At 47.1% G+C, this 19624-nt stretch overlaps 2 protein-coding genes across 6 annotated transcripts in view; one reads left to right on the top strand and one right to left on the bottom strand.

Annotated features, from left to right (window-relative positions):
* Positions 1–19624, top strand: part of LOC144944333 (protein Wnt-5b-like) — a 50889-nt gene that overhangs the window by 18291 nt on the left and 12974 nt on the right. The gene's annotated exons all lie outside the window — the stretch shown is intronic.
* On the bottom strand, positions 798–9446 carry LOC144944332 (F-box/LRR-repeat protein 14-like). 2 transcript variants are annotated; one of them, XM_078872411.1, is made up of 3 exons: positions 9216–9446; positions 3216–4000; positions 798–2723 (listed from the first exon to the last, which is right to left on the bottom strand). In XM_078872411.1, the coding sequence occupies exons 2-3, from the start codon at positions 3843–3845 to the stop codon at positions 2166–2168; spliced, it is 1188 nt and encodes a 395-aa protein (XP_078728537.1). In that variant the 5' UTR covers positions 3846–4000; positions 9216–9446; the 3' UTR covers positions 798–2165. The 2 variants fall into 2 exon arrangements, with proteins under 2 accessions (XP_078728537.1, XP_078728538.1); XM_078872412.1 differs by lacking the exon at positions 9216–9446 and adding an exon at positions 7621–7691.

Here is a 19624-nt window from a genome sequence, read left to right as displayed (position 1 = left end):
CCACTCCTCGGCACTCTTCGCGAGCCTCAGCCGTCGAGGTCCTCGATGAAGTGGTTCACCTACAGTCCTCACAACCCCCCCTTGCCCCCCACCGTTCTCTCTGTTCCACGTCAGCCAGAGGTCTCCGTTTGAGCACGGAGGTCACCAGCGATGTATGACGGACAACGCGTTAATTCGTCGATGGCTTTGTATGTAAAATGGCACGGAAGGAAAAGCCGAAACTTGCAGCCAGGTCACGAGAAATGAGGTTAAAAATGCCTTCTTTGAGCGTCGAGAGAAAAGGATCGGTAATTGCCAAGCGGTGTGCGAGCTCTCGCCATGAATTGAGGCGCATTCCATCCGTGCACCCTAAAGTGGCCGATGAACAAGCACAGTGTTGCCTCGTGACCCCTGCTGAGATCGTTCAACTGCGTTCGGGGTGGGGGAGGAAGTGTCTGTCAAGAAGAAGCCGTCGCCTCAAGGGTGGCAGCTCAACGTAAGAGAGGGGGGGGGTGTCAGTCGCAGCACGGAGCAAGAGGTATTTGAACAAAAATCCAAACAGTCCTAAATGTCAAGCTCATCCTGAATGCCATCATCTCTAAGACACTAATTACAAGTATTTGAGTCGAGGGTTTATTGCATTGATAACGTAAGTAAAACAAGCAGTGTCGGTGTTTACATGAGATAGTCTTCTTAAAGCCTGTTTCAACCGTCTCCTTTGTGACTATTTCACCCCGATTTAAGCACCAAAAAAAAATTCAACGAGAGAAAAAATCCACGCCAAACATTTGATCAGAAATGTAATTTATACAGCTCGTTTTAACTTTTGTTTTCCCGACAGCATTTTGGTGATATAATGCATTATATATTTACAGTACGTCCTAAGCAGGTGCTGACAGGTTGGTTTAAAAAAAAAAAACGGTACCACTGAACATAAAAGTAAAACAAAAAAGATTCTATTTAACTGTGAATGTAACGCCAGGTGAGGAATAAAAATACGATTCTGCTTATCGTGAATCGGTGTCACAAAAAGAACTCGGATCAACGCATGCACGATCGCAACCCGGTAACAACGGCTTCAAATCAACCCACGGCACTAATTAAATCATTGACGTTAAGGACTTATAATGAACTCGTCAATACCGCCTACTCAAAAAAGCAAAGCAGTGAAAATATTACCTTGATTTTACACATCTTCCCAGAGCCAGATGCTTATTGTTGTCTTTTCATCTCCCATCCGCTGCCTCGTTAAAGCGGTGGAAGCCGGACGCGTTTGCGCACCCCCGCTCGTCGCCCTGTGCGGGCGTCTTTTATATAATTGACGTGCGCACGTCTGTGTGTTAGCGTGATCTGTGAGGTAGATAGAAGTTCCAGCTGATCAGTGTCGCTTCGAGAGACGATGGGGGGGGGGGGGCCGTCCTCGTGGATCTTCGGCGAAGTTGGCTGGGAGAGGGCACGGAGAGGGAGCAGGGGACGGAGGGTTGTCGTGGATGTGATGGAGGGGGGGCGGTAGGCAGGCGGGGGTTGCTGGAAAAGCTACCCGCGTGGGTTTGTAAGACACTTTCATGCAACGCTGCCCATGAAAGTTTCAATGCTTGGCAAGATGCTGAATGTCTACTTTTCCAGCAAATAAGAAGTTTTGCATTTCGGGAAAAAAATGTTACGGAAAAAAGAATAACGCGGGAATTTCCAAACGAGGTTTTGGTGCGGAAAAGTTATTTTTTACTTGGGCGACAAGATATCTCTCTCGTTGGTTGGGCATTAATTTGTATATTTTAACCACATTGTATGTGAGACTGGTGGTGTGGGACCTACGTTTGGCTCTAACGCCCGAGGCTGCACCAAGCGCCACGACTCCTGGACGCGTCCATCAAAGGACCATCTCGACGGCCATCCATTTTGTCTACGTTGGCGCAGCGTAGTGCCGTGCCAGGGTGTTCCGAGACCCGGCGTGGCCACGGCGGGGCAGCGCTCAGTCGGGACTGTCGGGATCACACCGACGCTCGTCCGCTGCTCGACGGCGGCTGGCGATGTCGGCGTGGGGAGTTGTCGGGGAGGAAACAAACTTCTTCATTTCAAAGCACGACAGCATTCGTCACCGGTCTCTCGCTCCGTCCATCCGCCGCGAACATTTCCCGCCCACTCCGCGCAGCCGCAGCGCTCGCTCGCTCGCTCACTCGCCCGCTTCACTCGGTCATCTGCCAGAGGCCCAGGTTGAGGACCTTGAGGCAGGGCAGCTGCGTGATGCGCTCCAGGCCTCGCGTGGTGATCTTGGTGCAGCCGTACAGGTCGATGCCCGTGAGTTGGGTGAGGTGGCGCCCGATGAGCTCGAGGCCGCGGTCCGTGATGCCGGGGCACTGCCCGATGCTGAGCGTGCGCAGGCGGCGCATCGGCCGCGCCAGCCGCTCCACGCCGGCGTCGGACACGCGGCACGCGCACAGCGACAGCCACGCGAGCTGCGCGAGGCCCTGCGCGATGTGCGCCAGGCTCGCGTCGCCCACCTTGTCGCAGAAGGACAGGTCGAGCGTCGTGAGCCGCGGCGTGCCCGTCGACAGGTGCATGACGCCGGCGTCGCTGATGCTGTCGCACGAGCGCAGGTTGAGCGTGCGCAGGCCGCTCATGTGCGACAGGTGCACCATGCCCGCGTCCGTCACGCCGCCGCAGAAGCTGAGGTTCAGCGTCTGCAGGGCGGGGAATCCCTTGGAGATGTACTTGAGCGCCGCGTCGGTCAGCCGCTGGCAGTCCTGCGCCGCCCGGGAGAAGAAAGGGGTTGGGGTTTCAAACGGCGGCGTTTCGGGAGTGGGCTGTAACGCCATCGTTGCCGTCGTCACCGCACGGTATTTTGGGTAAAACGGTGCAATGGCAACCGATGTATACGGAATGCAAGATGAATGTTGTAAAACGTTAATACAATTTTTCGGATTGTAGCTCGCTTAACGCGTTAAAAAAGACAACTGTCCGAATTACAATGTGAATCGATAATATAAAGAAGCGGTAAAAAAAAGTTTTAAATCCATACATAAATCATTAAATTATGAGCTGATAAGCCGCAATAACACTTCAGCCATCAACAACAACAGCAATCTCTTGCCTCCAGGGATGCATGCAAGCTCAGACCCAGACTCTTGACACATTCGCACTCCAAGCCCCCTTTGCTCCGACACACGCTCAAAACACACAGCTGGGCCACCGCCACCGCCACCACCGCCGCCGCCGCCGCCGCCACCAACCCGTACCTGCAGGGTGAGATGGTCCAGACTGGGGCAGCCCTGCGCCGCGTTCCGCGTCAGTCCGGCGAGGTGTCCGATGCCCGTGTCCGAGACGTTGCGGCAGCTGCGCAGGTTGAGGCTCCGCAGGCCGGGCAGCCCCCAGGCGAGCAGCAGCAGCCCCGTGTTGCTCACGTTGCCGCAGCCGCCCAGCTCGAGCGTGCGCAGGCTCTTGAGGTGCTGGGCGATGCGCCCGAGGCTGCTGTCCGTGATCTGCTTGCACAGGCTGAGGTTGAGCGCCGTGAGGTTGGGCAGGGGCTGCACGAGCGCGTGCGCCAGACCCAGGTCCGTGAGGTTGTAGCAGCCGCTCAGGTTGAGGCTCTCGAGCCCGGGCAGACCCTGGATGACGGAGCTGAGGCTCCGGCGCAGGCTGAGGATCTGCAGCTTCCGGATGCCGCGTGCCTGGAGGCTGGGGAAGAGCGACGGGTTGGAGCGGCGGAGGTGCAGCTTGGCCTCGACTCCGCGCCACACGGACTTGTGGTACGCCGCGTCCCTCCAGGCGCGGCACACCTGCGCCGCCCGCCCTTTGTCTCGCACCTCGAGGCAGCTGAAGATGATGGTCAGAAGCTCGGGGAAGAGACAGGAAATGTGCGTCTCCATGGTCGGTGGGGAGGAGGAGGAAGGGGGGGGGAGGAGCGCTGCTGCTGCGGCGCTCCGTCGGCTGCCAGCGAGCCGGATGAGGCAGCGTGCGGAGAGGCTCAGCTGCGCGCTCTCCAGCTCACGTGGTTGGAGGCGGGGGGGTGGGGCGCCGGGACCTGGCGGAGCGTGAAAAGGGAAAGGCGGCGTCGGATTTCTGCCCTGGTGCTGTCACCCAGACAGACAGGCGAACAGCCCAGCCGTCTGACTGGAATAACAAGTCGCACTGCGCCCGGGCTCTTTTCAGCGCGAGCAGCCAAAAAGGCACCAAAGCGCTCGCCGATCGGTGGTGGGAAGGGGGGGGGGAAGGAGGGGGGGGGAAGGTGAGTTTGAGTGTGGCACATACATGTCACAGGCCGTTTAAAAACCCATGCAGAACGATTCTGCAATAGCCTTTTTACATCTACAAAGAATTCCTTTCCAACAGCCGGGGACTCCAGAACAATCCGCTGGCTCAAAAGAAGTTTTATCCTGCCAGAATGAATGAATAAAAAAAAATCCACACGGAACAAGGGAGAGGGAGAAAGAAAAAAAAGAATGTCTACGAGGAAACGTGGCCGCGTAGAGCTGCAAAACACGAACGGTGTTCAGCAAGCTATGAAACGTGAAAATGCGCTCCGAGGAGCGGGCGAGCGAGCGAGCGAGCTCCCGCAAGCGTTGGACCACAGCGGCGGATCGCAGTTTTGTTGTTTAGCGGCGCTTTTTTGTCGTTGCATCCATTCCGAGAACGTTATTCGTTTCCAATCGGTTTTACGAATGACACGGAACGAGCATACGGATTTCGCGCGTGCGCACGTATAAAAAGCACGCACGCGCGCGCGCGAATGGTATGTATGTATAATATATGGCGTTGTATTCCACTGAAGCAACGGATGGTAAGATACTAATTTTGTTGAACCACATCACGATTTAATATTTAATACGGTGTGACACAGACATGGCCAAAGGAACGTATTTTTTTTGTTCTTTCATTTCTTTTTTTTGACTCAAGTGATTGACTCAAGTTGTACCGAGTCTCCCAATGAAAGGCAATGCACAAATTGGCCTCTTTACTCTGCATTCACAAGGGTAGAGAGATTCAAACTTGTTGGCTTGGGGCTTCGCAAGAGATAGACCCATAGGGAAATCAAGAAATATTTCGCATGATAGGCCGTAATTAGTGCCAGCAGAGATTTCTATTCCTTTTGGCCCCATCGAAGCATGTCCAAGTAGGATTCTCCGTAATGAAACTAGAATATGTGACGTGTCCCATAAGCTTTGTGACATCACAGAGGAAGCTTTTGAAATTGAAATATGGCACTTTGGTGTCTTTCCAAACACACAAAGAGCCCGTTTTGCTCTCCATTCATCTACATTTGTACATCTGCTGACCATTTAATCTGCTGAAATATCCGAGGCAAAAAAAAAATAGGACAATGGAGGATTTTTTGTTCCCCTTTTAGCTACATTCACAGCATGCCTCGAACAATTTAACATTTGGCAATTGGAGGCAGCAATAATGGTTCCGACATATTTTTAATGAGAGCCGTAAAAGCCAACCCCCCCCCCCCCCAAATAAAACTGCAAACGCATGCAAGGTGTTTGATTTGGAAGTTGCGGGTTAAATGGTATATGCTGTAATGTTGGGCCCTTATTAAAGCCATTTGATATTTGGTATGCCTTAAGGGTGTGTGCTATTTTCCTCCTGCTTAGTGTAAAATATTGGCATTTTTTTTCTGCCTTCTAAAAAGTTTATGCTTGCATTTTTTATGGATCCTCCAGGGTGAGTGCATTGCTTATTAGCATTTATAAGATGTTAAGTGTGGCTGCCTCAGCACTTGTAATACTTAATAAGTCAAACGTCGAATAAGCAGCGTTGAAATAGCGGAATCTGACAAAGCCTGCATTCGTTTGTCAACGAACCTTCTCAGCGAATGCGCTGCAATATTTCAGGTACATCTGGCAGAATCCGATTTAATCGTAACCACCGTCATATTAAACTGCTCTATTACAGCACAGAAAGATTTGGCAAAAAACTATTTACAGAAATACGAAGCACGAATGCAGGGAACATATTGCCTAACCTTCCAAGAACATTTTATTTTATTTTAATGAGAACAATATTAATATAGCACAGATCAACATTCGACAACTCTACAGTAGCCAGAGTCAGCTTCATCCCGTGTGGTTATTTTACGAAAAATGTCACAAATCATTTCAAACAACGAGACCCCATTCAAGTCTCCGCGTTTCGGCAGCGCTGGCCTTTTGCGGTAATCACAATGCTGGCTTTGCCACAAAAGCAACGCGCCGTGCACTCGCTATGACAGAAGCAGACTCGGGGGATGCATCCCAAGTCCTCACGGACCTCGTTCCGTGTTGAACTCGGGAAGGGAAGAGAAGCACATCGATATCTGGGGGTGGGGAGCATTTCCAGACTACGGCCGTACATAGTAAGTGCTTTTTGCCGGACAATGTCTTGTATATCAAGCAGAACAGCAGGATACCCCAGCTTGCAACGCAGCCAAAAACTAAGGCATGTGGATCCTTGCAAACCAGGGACATGAGAGGAAAACTCCAGCACACGCGAAGGCTTGTACACACGAATTACATTTAATGGCAAATACCTTTGCCAGATATCGCCAACACAGCCCTTCTGATGGTCCATTAGGGCCTGCCAACTGAACGCAGCTCACCTGGCTTAAGCGAGACCCAGAGGGCCAGGTGCACTGAATTTAGGCCGAGCAAATTCATAAAAGGAGGGGGGGGGGGCGGTTCCGGAGCAAGGGGCTTGGGCAGCATATTCAAGTCTTCTCTCCCTCTAAGCTCATCCTTTTAAATAAATGTTTTTTTTTTAAACATAATAATTTTCAACCAATTTCGTCTCGATTGCTCTATCGGTACCATGTCATGATATGGAGTATCAACGGAAAGCTCTCGCAGATCATTGCAATCCCCTCTGTTAGAAAACAGCCCACGGAGGCAGTCGCCACGGAGCGACTACCTACGAGACCCGTTCAAGTCACGTCTTGTCCACGCTGTAGACCGCAACATTTTCCCACCCTGTCGCCAGGAATAATGCTCGTCATATGCCAATACGACTGATATTTTAATAATCAGAATTGGAATGTAGCCAAATTAAGTGCAAACCCATATTTAATGCGATGGGGGGGGGGAGTTGGTTGTTATTTTAGTCACTGCCGACTGGTATAGAGACCACAAATTCAATTGAGAACCCCGGTTAAAACACAGGCAGCTGCGTGGATTCGAACCCCGGATCTCAGCGGTGGCGGTAGCTCAGCCCGCTGACCTCTGACCCACGCGGCCACCTCCATCCAATCTCATTTCTTAATCACGGAAGATGCAGATGAGGTGGGTGGGTGGAGCAGCGAGGAGGAGGAGGAGGTAGTGGCCACTTTGCCTGGCACTACCTTGAAAAATATCGCCAACTGGAAGGGGAAAACGTGCTCTTTTGCCACGGTGAGCTCAGTGGTCCCTCGATCCCAGTCAGGCCGACGGGAGGCATTGGCAATGCCGGGGGACGAGAGGTTTGTGCAGCTGCGTGTGTGTGCGCATTGCCCGTCGGTGCCCCCCACCATCTGCTCCGCTGTGAGCCCCCTCCGCCGAAGCGAGAGCAGATGGGACCCACTCGCCCGCCCTCCCGCCCGCCCGCCCCAGTACGAGGCCTACAGGGTCGTGCTCGCTGTGCCCTGTAGGCATTTACACTTCTTTTTGTGCAATTCCCCATTATCATAATTACCATATTCAGCCGAATGCTAATATTGCATAGAGGGGGAAAAAAAGAATCCTCTTGTTCCGTGCCATTGCTGTGGGCTGAAATACACAGCACATTCAACAACAAATGCAGTTTAAGAAATGTTAAAGACAATGAAGCTAACAATTGTGCGTGGGGAATATTTTATATTTTGCACGCACGAGGGGCTTATATTTTGCATGCATTGAATCGCTCGTTTCACATTATTCAATTGCTTCTAAAAAAAAAAGTTCACAATCTCGGTTACTTTCACGCACAGTTAATGAAAATTTCTGCAACGAAAAAAAGCAATTTCACTTCCCATTAAAATGATCATCTGGCAAGCGGTAATTAAAACAAATAAATGGACCGTTAATAAATCGGAATACATGTCTCGGCTTTCGCGATGGACGGTCGTGAATTAATTAACCGTCGTGAACTCGTTGAACGCCACTCGGAGAGACAGAAATCGGGGAAGTATATTCCTTCATGTGTGAACACGATGCGAAACATCGCGTTCAATATTCGCACACGCACACAGAACTGTCATGGGCAGAGAGTTACAACCCATTGCTCTCTTGCAGATAACATTTTAAATGGATGAGTAATTGACACACACACACACGAGTTTTGCACGACACACACGTCAGTAATTTGTGACTATTTTCTGCTGCTGTAGATTCCCACGCCTCGCCACTCAACCCCACGGAAACATTTCGTTTGTTTTATTGTTTGGACGCTGTCAACTCTGAGCCACAACTGTTTTTTTTTTGTTAAATCGAAACCAAGATACAGTAATCATTTAAAAAAACCCCAACCCCAACAATCCTCGCTGCTCGGATGCCACTTGAAAACTGCCGAGTTGTTTCCATCGGACACCTTCATTGAGTCGTAAAAAAACCCACAACCAAGGAGATGAACCGCTCAGCCGTCCCAGGCCCTTTCCCCAGCGGCAGCAACAGTGGCAACAACACAACAGTGGCAACAACAACACAACAGTGGCAACAACACAACAACAGTGGCAACAACACAACAGTGGCAACAACACAACAATAGTGGCAACACAATTGGCAACAACACAACAGTGGCAACAACACAATTGGCAACAACAACACAACAACAGTGGCAACAACAGCACAACAGCCACAACAACAGCACAACAGCCAGAACAACAACACAACAGACAGCAACAACGCAAAGTCTGGCCACAGCAGCTTTAAAGCCACTTGGCAATGCTCCGTAACAATCGCACATGGACCCAGTGCGCTGCTGTCATTCCCACAGCAACGTGAGCATGTCCGGCTCGGCGGTGTATGGGGAGGGAACGGGATGGATGCTGCTGGACATGAGAGATGGATTTCAGGCACCATAGCAGGCACAGGAGGGTGGTGATGGTGGTGGTGGGGGGCACTTTCGTTATTTCGTGTAACATACAATATATGTGTGTGCGTGTCCCAGTTATACGTTTGTGTATTTCGTTCTGTTGTGGCTGACAGCTCTCGCCTAGACGGTGGGAGGAGACACGATCGAGAGGGGACCCTCCCCTCCATCTCTCTCTCTCCCCTCTCTCTCCTTCCTCGGCGTGTGCCACGCTCCCTCACCTGCATGCCGAGAGGGTCCACGGCTTCGCCTGGCTCAGCCTGCCACGCCACACCACGCTCGCTCCCGTTGCCACCCTTGCCACAACCGAGACTCTCTGTGCCAGGGTACGTCTCGGCTCCGGTCCCCGGGTCTCGGAGACACAGAGATGTGGTGGTGGGGGGCTGCTGGGGCAGGCTGGGAGAGGAGAGGGAGGCGTGACCAATGGGGAGGAGGAGGATGGAGACAGAGGAACGGGGTGGGAACAAAGCAATGGCTAAGGGGGTGGTGGTGGGGGGTGGAGCCAGCTGGAGTCGGTGGCTTGGGACACGGGGTGAAGTCGGGGGAAGAGATGGGGGTGCAGGGAGGTGCGTGCGTCCAAGGGGACCGTGGGATGGAGACGGGATGGGGGTGGTTCAAGCGCCACGGGAATGGAAACGGGGAGACGCAAGTTGAGCCGGGCAGGAGGGGGTGCTGTTAGGACGGGGAAGTCGGGGACGAAACCCAATGTGTGTGTGGGGGGGGTTGAGAGAGCAGTGACGCCGGGAGAGGAGGGATAATGGGAATCTGGGAGTGACGGGGAGGGGAGGGGGTGGGGGCAGGATTATTGGGAATTAAGGAGGGGCTAGAAGTGAGGCAGGGAGGAGGGTTGGAACGTGGGGTGGAGCGACGAGACGGGGGTGGGACACGGCTGCTACTGCTGCTGCTGCTTGTGGTGGTGGTGACTGTGGGAGGAGGAGAAGGATGATGGGTGGGGGTGGTGGTGGGGTTGGTGGTGGGGGGGATGCTCTACTCCTCTGAGTGCGCGTGCGCACAGCCCGACTCATTGTGCGCGTGGGGCCACGTGGGGGGTGGGGGGTGGGAGGGGGGTGGTGGTGGTTTTGGGGCCGCGGACGCGAGAGACTAAGAGCGGTCGCGACCTCAAAGGGCCGTCGTGCGATGCGAGAGAAAGCGAAGTTTGTGTGTGGAGCGCACGAAGTCGGCCGGCCTCGTTTGCCAGCCCTACCCTAAGGCTCCCACCAGCTGCCCAACACATCCACCCAGACTAGCCGAATGACTGACCCAACAACCATGCCCTTCGCCCACTGTTGTTGGTTCGCATTGCATCGGGCCTCAACGTTGTTAAATGAGCACGTAGGCTTTCGCGACCAATATCCATAATTTAGGGGGTGGGGGGGTGTTAGAAATATAAATGTGTCGTTAAACCCGCCACCACCCGACAGCCAATTTAGTAAGGGTTGTTTCCTTTTCATTATTGATGTTCACAATACCGCTCTCCCGTGAAGCGTTTTTTCTTTTGCCAGTGTTCTCACGCGTGTAAATACGTCGCTTGTGGAGAGGCCAGAATAAAATGTGATTTGAATCAGAAAACGTCATGCAGGGCGCACGTTTAAATATGTATGCTTTGAAATAAATACAAATATTGCTAGCGGTGGGGAAGTCATACATGATGATAATATTTTGTGTCATTCATTGAGGTTGTTGGACCATACTTCAAGCGAGTCCGAGTGCGTGGATTGTTGTGTCTTGGACCGTTTCAGGTACCGCTTCCCACTGATGTCAGCTGTGGCCAGGAATCAAATTCATGTTGATGGATTCGTAGCGCAGTGCGCTTACCACTGCCCACTGCTCTGCCCAAAATAACATGTTGCATTTATATGCCGTGACATAAAATGTAAGCGTTACGTGTTAGCATAAAAGAGATAGACGGATTTTTAAAAAAATCTTATTTATAAAACTAAGACTTTGCTTTTCTGTATGGTTTATGTCGTGCAGGTTTGAGTTTTACGTAAAAATCCACGTCGGCTAGAAACATTCACAGTGTGTCCATTTGTCCCATTTACCATCCACAATGTCCAATCTGAAAATGAATTTTTAAAAATCCAGATGCATAGAGGAAGCATTCTTTTTTTAAATGCTGAAAAAATAAATACCGTGACCATTTGTTAGAAGACATCCGTGAAATGTCATTGGAAATATTAATGGGAAATATCAATGTGAGCTGACAAATATGTGTTTTATATATATACACAGCGGATAATGATTCATGAACAATACATTGCACCAAAGAGTGATGGTCGTACACAGAATGCCAATTGATTTTAATATGGACAGTTAAAATAATTATATATTACAAATTATTTTCAGTCTCTTTATCAATTTAGTGTTTTGATTCAGGCCTTCCGATGCCATTTAGGTCATGGAGGTTTTGACCATACCTCGCCAATCTGGCCACTGCAGGTTTGGTGAAAACAATGGGTGGCCCAAGACTGGCAGCCCTGACATCACTCATCGCCAAATGTTATATCCTTGGCTTGGAATCGCGCTCAGGTTGCCGGGTTCGGATTGTGCGGCACGTTTACCACCGCGCCAGCAGACATTTCAAAAATAGAACAAAACATTACAAATATCGCCACTGCGCACGTCAATGCAGCTCCTGGAAAATTGCTCAGACATTAAGCATGTATACATGATAATGCATAATCGAGGCAATTGCAATGCGGTAGCCTGAAACAACAACAATAATATACTCCCCCCCCCCCCCCGCATAATTGTTTAATTGATTTCACAAATTCACCACTATCAGCTCCTCCAACTCTCTCAGGGCCCCAGACACCAAATCCAGCATCACCACCACCACCACGTTCATTCTTTCGCTTCTTTGTCAAGGACTCTGTCAAGGTCACCACAACACACTCGCCGTGTTTTCATATCTGTGCCAGGAGAGGTATTCCCAGATGTGCTCGTCTTCCCTGGTTACTAGTTCTTCTAGCTGGCAGAGCAAGATGTCCTCAGTTTGATATATTTGAAAAATACGGCACTATCCATACGATATGCAGTTAATTTCTTGTTGTCATGATTACCAGTATTTAAACGTAACTGTAGTGCTCATTATAATAAATTGTACCGTGCCATATTTTTTAAAGCAAATTAAACGTTTTTTGTTGTAAAATTCAAAACATTAAATTCACAAATATCTCAATTCGGCAATGTATTTAGATTACACAGAACACACGTTGAACATACTTCAAATAGCACAATTTATATGATTGCGGCAGCATTACAATTATTATTGCAGTCACATAATTGCCGTTCATTGCAGTGGTGTGCAAGCTATTACGGATGGAACACAACGATAAAAGTCTGCACTTTTACTCAGCGGGGACTTGCATTCAACCAAACACCTTCCCCTGATTTGCATCACAATTTTCCCTTCGCATGGCGGTCCCCCTGTTTCAGGTCACTTGCGTAGTGCTTAATTAAATCACCGGGTATCATTAGCAGGGCTGCATATATTTGCATGCATAATCACGGAATGGATTTGTCAAGGCCTCCACAGGTCAGTCGTTATTCTCTCCGCACCTCGCTTTTTGTGATGATGTGTGCATTGTGTGGGGTGGGCGTGCGTGTGTGCGTGTGTGTGTATGTGTGTGTGTATTTACGTATGGGGAGCGGTAGTGTAGCGGTTAGCGCGCTGCGCTACGAAACAGGCGAACCCGAGTTCGATTCCCGCTCACGGCCAATCACCAGTGACGTTTATCTGAACCGGTGCTGGGCCACTCCAAGGTCGACTCAGCCTCAAATTAGTATTTGGTGCGGTGTGTAAACATCACCACTGGGGAGACAAAGGCGGTCGGGCGTGGTGCTGGCCACCTACCCCCTCGTATGCCGTGTCGGCCTTTATAGGTGCTCGCTAACAGCACTTGCCCCAACAGTCTATTAAGGCTACACGGGGAGATTTGTCTTTGTTCGCGTGTATGTGTGTGTTTTGAAATAATGTAATAAAATACAATAGGCCTTTCAGAGATGTTGATGGCTAACTCAAAGCAAAGCCAGTCTATTAACACCCACCTACACACAATACACTGTACAAACAATGCCTCGGTTGTGCATAGCGGGTGTAATTATCATCTGCGGGAGCCTTTATGATTATGATTATTGTTATTTCACGGCATTTCGTAGTGGTTAAGCAAATTTAAAAATGCGGTGTTTTGTTACACCAAAAAATAGTACGTGGGAAAAAAGAATGGGTGCATGTAGGGATTTGGCCTTTACACACTGATTCATAAAGGCAAGATGCTTTTCATAATGCGGGAAATGGCCAGTCCGTTAAACATTACAAGTGTCACCAGAGCTTCGGGGGCGAATGTGATTGTAAACGAAATTGCAATTAATTCCAGTCGAAGAATTATTCCAGGTGCAGTGTGTAATGCGGCCGTTTTATTTTGACCAAATTGTAATTTATGACAATGGTTTAAACTTTTCAAGTAATTGCAATTCCAATTAAGAATGTGTAATTGTGGTTGTGACCCTTTGTATTCACTGGTGCTGACCCAAATCCTAAATGTCGAGATTTTTTTTTATTGTTACATAGATTCGTGCTTGCAGAATGCTCATGCAGCTGTTGTAAAACAGGCGTTTTTTCTCTTTTTACTTGTCAGCTGAAAACATAATGGTATGAAAAAGGGCACACTTATATTTGAGTTAGGGCACAGTTTATACGATATATTGTTTTTTATCACAAGTCTATAGCATGGAGCAGCATTTAAACAGTGGGCAGACGTGGATAGGACTCGTACAATTGTTCGTCTGCTGACATAAAAAAATAAAATTATATGTTACTTGTTCACATTTGTCTCGCTTGCCAGTGATCTTCTGCTTCTTCGTGGGATATTTTCGAAAGTAAAATAGTCTTCCATTCAGTGAGCGAGCGGAACATGCCGGAGTAGGGCTTTGCGTCTTTGTCACAAGGACTGAGCCAGGGTCGATGAAAATCCTGGGTTTAAATCCCAGGATTTAAGATTAAACTAGATTATAAGCTGCAAAATGTTCATTGTCTCAGCATTGTTAACAATGACTGCACACACATTTTTTTAACCCACATTTCCCATTGTCAAAATTACTGATGAGGTTTGGACGAATGGGCATTGAGACGTTTAAGATTTCATGAATATTTTTTTAAGAAGAGGGATCTAAATGTTGTCCAAACACATTGACGAGCAGATATTTGGGCATTGGTATATCATCCAGATGGCACATTTGGATACAAGTATATGCAGCGCTTAATATAATCCAGAAAAACCCAGAACCCTTTTTCATGAATTATTTTTTCTTTATTATTTTTTAATTATAATTTTATTTTAAACCTGTGCATAGGGTTATAGAATTATACCATGCAATAAAGTATGATTCTAATGGATATTAATACATTATTACCCTAGTGGTAGTGCCTTATGCTAAATAATCTCTTTTCCAAGCCAGCTTTGCGGCGTTCATGGATATACCGAGTAAGAAATTAATCCCTGGGAATATTCTGTCCAAAACAATCTTTGAAAGATGTAAAAATTTTTTTACAAGATTTCAATGAAAAAAAACTAGAAGACCTCTTTTGCCGATGTGTTTGTGTCCGTGAATGTGTGGCTCAGGGGAGCGTTAGTGAGAATGGTCGTGAGGTCTGAGCACGGAAGGAAGGGGGTGGGGTGGGGGTGGGGTGGGGGAGGCTTTGTTGTACCATTGTGGGCTTGAGAATAACACTATGTAACAAAAATGTTGTTCCTGGGTAGTAAGTGTTATTTCGTAATTTCTCAAGCCGCAAAAGTATAGAAAATGGCGATTATTCCCCACAAACTATGCTTTTGTGAACAGGAGAGTGATATTTTGAAATTTACCTATTTTCAATGAGAAAACGGGCGAATTTGTGTCTTTTCGTTCACATAAAGTCAGAAAAAAATATTAATCTAAATTAAAATGTATTTATACCAAAGTAATACAAAAATGACTGCAAAATATTTAAAAGTGAGTAGTTTTTCGAGATTTACGATTATACTGTAAATCACTTTCACGAATCAGCCCCCAAATGTAGTCTCCCATCATGTTTTCGTTATACTGTCCTTGGTAGCGGCGTTCAAAGTCCAGTATATCCTGGTGGAAGCGCTCGCCTTGCTCCTCCGAGTACGCTCCCATGTTCTCCTTGAATTTATCAAGATGAGCATCAAGGGTATGGACTTTGAGGGACATCCTACAGCCCATTGTGCCATAGTTCTTCACCAGTGTCTCAACCAGCTCCACATAGTGTTAGACCTTGTGATTGCCCAAGAAGCCACGAACCACTGCGATAAAGCTGTTCCAAGCCGCTTTCTCCTTACTTGTGAGCTTCTTGGGGAATTCATTGCACTCCAGGATCTTCTTTATCTGTGGTCCGACGAAGACGCCAGCTTTGACCTTTGCCTCAGACAGCTTAGGGAAGAAGTCTTGAAGGTACTTGAAGGCTGCCGACTCCTTATCTGCAGCTCTGACAAATTGTTTAATAAGGCCCAATTTGATGTGCAGTGGTGGCATCAGCACCTTCCGGGGGTCCACCAGTGGCTCCCACTTGACATTGTTCCTCCCCACAGAGAACTCGGTCCGCTGTGGCCAGTCCCGCCTGTGATAGTGCGCCTTGGTGTCTAAATCTTTTTGTATGACTTTAGTATAAATACATGTTAATGTTGATTCATATGGTTTTTTTCTGACTTTATGTGAACGAAAAGACACAAATTCGGCCGTTTTCTCATTGAAAATATGTACATTTCAAAATATCACTCTCCTGGTCACAAAAGCAAAATTTGTGGGGAATAATAGCCTTTATCTGAGGCATAAGCAATCAGAAAATAACACTTAATACCAGGGAACAATTTTTGTTTGTTACACAGTGTAATAATGAACGGCCGATGAATGAATGGAACGCAAACTGTGCGGGCCATGTCCGTGTTCAGTCTACGTATGCTTGGTGCCACCATGTGGGATCACGTGGTAATACAGGCAGCACACACCCCGTGGGAACTACCGACATCCACACAACGGCAGCAGCAGCAGATCCGACAGCTGCGGGCCTCCAAGCAGTGGACTCAAAGAGTTCCGTTTCAGTGTGGGCACAACCTCCGCACCTTGTTATGTTCGGCTCTCAATTGCCAATGCGAATTCCTGCCAACCCCTGTTTGATGGCTGGGGAACCTATATGCCTATTCATATTCTTAGGTTTTTTCGGTAAAGTTACGTAGGTAAAATTTTTTTATTAATAAAAGAAAAATCTAATCAAAATCACGACGTTTCGGAGGCAACACAAGCTTCCGTCTTCAGGTGGAACCGTCACAGCACGCTTGCTGTATCAAGTAAATGAGGGCTTCATATATAGAACCTATATGCCTCCACAGACAATTTGGGCTCAAGACGATTGAGACGGAGAGCATAATAGATGCGGGAGCAAAGAAGCACAGTGCAACAAGTATGTTGTGATGCGCTCACCACCTCATACACAGCTTGCGCAGCCATCTATGGCAAGGCATCTTCCCTGCTTAGCTTTAGAGATCTTTTTTAGATGAGTTGCATTCCACATTATATGGTTCGAAGCCCAACTTTTTTTTCTATATATATCGGTTGAAAATGTAGTTCTAGATTAAACTGTATCGCACTTAGTTGCTCAATATAATGGGTGATATATTTTGGATTTACTGAATTTTGCGTCTATACGCCGCCTGGTTTGCTCTCTTTTTAAATCCTTTATATTAAGTTCGCTTGCTTGCTTGCGCGCTTACGACCTTGCAAATCTTTCGGTCGTGTTTTAACCCACTTCCCGTGATCCAATCGAGCTGACATTTTGCACACAGACTCGTTGTGCATGACAATGTATTTTCGTGAATTTTTTTAGACAAAATTTTACACTTTTTAGGGAAAAAAAAATTATATTTAATTACCAATTGCTTAATGGTGGCAGGCAATCATCTGACCCATAGGTGGCAGCCATCTCAAGCCAGAGGACGAGAGGACTCTAGCCGCCACGCATATAAAGGATTTATAGTGAAAAACTTTGTTTTAACGGGTTAAATTTTTTTTTATCGCAGTTCTGTGTCATCTGATTGTGAGCAGAGTTTCCAATGAAAAAAAATAGGACGTATAGTCTCAGTGGGCACTCACCTGGCTCTAAATAAAGTTGTATCTATGGCACACTTATTGGCAGTATCAAAATTGTGAAAAATATAAGAATAGGCTTTACCCTTCTTGGCAATAAAGCAAGCGTCAAGATGTCCAAACAACCGGATAGCTTATTGCAAGGCATCACGTTTTGCACTTTGCTTTCGACAACAAACAAAACAAAAAAAGAAAGAACCAAGAAGAAGAAGAAAAAAAAGAAACTTATTTTCTGGGTCGCGTCTGACTTTTAAAGTAACAGCTTGAGCAACATGGGCAGCCCACACTCCTCGCAACTTGTAGGGACCCTCAGCGATTCACATTGAGTGGCTTTTAGCGGCGGTGGGGGAGGTTGGGGGGTGGAGGCGTGGAATCACTCGAGTGGGCATAGTGGCCGCGGCTGATGGCAGGAGCACCTGTGCCTGGCGCACGCGCTGGACAACCCTGGCCCCGTTCGGTAAACAAATGGCCACGGTTTATATTTAGATGGAGCAGATTGCACGCGGGCCCAGGACGTGGAACCAACCAGCTGGGTTCAGAGGCCTAGGGGAACAAACCCGCGCAGCCCGAATGAAAAAGAAAAATACACGGGAGAGAGGTACAATGGTATTTTTACCAGATGTATTTTTGTTTTTTTATTCTGGTGTCCTTGCAGACGTCAATTTTTGTTCAAGTAAAGATCAAAATGTACGAGGGTTTTTACCGTTCGCTATTTTGACGTGTACATGTTTTCTTGGTGCATTACACTGGTTAGCACACTTTTTCTGGCATAAGGTATTCCAACGGTTTAAAGGTAATTTTGGGGTGCCGATTCCAAATCTGGCATAAGTTTTTGTCTATCACATCAGGTTTTTGAGATATCAAATATTGCATTTTCAATAAAAACTGCAGAAGAAAAATATTAAATAAATGTGGATATCTACATACAATGATATTATAAACACACTATCCTAAAAATACGGCACCATATTTTAACACTAAAGCAGTCACTGACTCGCAACAACTTGCAATCATAAGTGACAGAGATAATTTCGGGTAAAATCAATGAAAATGGGGTATGCCGATAGCATAAACATGATGTGATAGAGCAAATTTGAGATCAGATTTGGAATCAGCACCCTGAAATTAGTCTAAAACAGCTGCAAAGGTCCAGCCCAGAAAAAAAATGTTTTTTTTGTTGACCAGTGTTATTGGCATCATTTTCATGAGACGTTCAGATATCTCAACAAGCAGTGGGACCACCTTGTATGTCCGAGAATGGCTGCACAATAATTTTTCACAGAAGCTATTCTGAAAAAAAATCTTAGAGTGGCTTGTTCATCTCTACGTAACAGGGAACACACCTTTACACTCACTCTGCTATGAGTTTGATGTTTGTCCTGTGACAAACCAAAATGTACAATTTTCAGCGCTGAGATTTTCAAAAAAAGAAGATGAAAACGATTTAAAGCTTTCGTCACTGCAGGGATTCATCTTCTTGGTTCTTTCGGGAAAGTCACGTAGAAGGGAAGTAATAAAATAATAAAAATAAAACATAATAAAATAATTCTCACGACGTTTCGGCTACAACGCAAGCAGGTGAAGACCAGGTCTGTCGGGGAGACAGCGTCTGAATGTCTCCCCGACAGACCTGGTCTTCACCTGAGGACGGCTGCTTGCGTTGTGGCCGAAACGTCGTGAGAATTATTTTATTATGTTTTATTTTTATTATTTTATTACTTCCCTTCTACGTGACTTTACCGAAAGAACCAAGAAGAAGATGAAAACGATTATTGTAATATTATGGGTTTTTAGGGTGCAGGCATTGGTGAATGGGTCGGAGATCATCAATTCGCTACACTTGAGAAGCCTGCTTAATCACGGGTGACTGCATGAATTCAATCCCAGGATTCTATTGGCGCCAGCTCACAGCTCTGATCTCTGAGCCACCCAGCCATCACATTGCAGGAGATTATTTTACTTGCTCGGACACTAATTGCGATCTAGTGTAAAAATGTGATATTTGTAATCTTGGTTCTTTCGGTAAAGTCACGTAGAAGGGAAATAATAAAATGATATAAATATAAAACAATAAAGCATTTTATTATTATTATTTTATTATTTCCCTTCTACGTGACTTTACCGAAAGAACCAAGAATATGAATCCCTGCAGTCACGAAAGCTTTAAATCAAAATTTAAGATGATATTTGTTAATTTGCATTGACATACTGCAGTTAATGCATTGCACTTCGTACCTTTCTTATATATTTACATAGGTCAAGCCATTCATGCTATACGATGATTTATATTGTAATATATGGTTACTAAAATCAATTTTATCATTGTATTTTCACGCAACTGCGAGTAATTCACTTGCGTTTTGAGCACAACCGTTTTCTGGGCCATGCTCACATGTGCAAGATGCGTCTGTGTGTATACATGTTGAACTTCGTTCGCGCCGTACGTAACCAACCGTGCTAATCGGAGGTCTGTGCAATGGCACAG

The sequence above is a fragment of the Lampetra fluviatilis genome, chromosome 34 (assembly GCF_964198595.1).
Source record: "Lampetra fluviatilis chromosome 34, kcLamFluv1.1, whole genome shotgun sequence".
In the NCBI taxonomy this organism is placed as follows: domain Eukaryota; kingdom Metazoa; phylum Chordata; class Hyperoartia; order Petromyzontiformes; family Petromyzontidae; genus Lampetra; species Lampetra fluviatilis.
The sequence above is the reverse complement of the archived record's forward strand: the minus strand, read 5'-3'. Positions and strand labels throughout refer to the sequence as shown.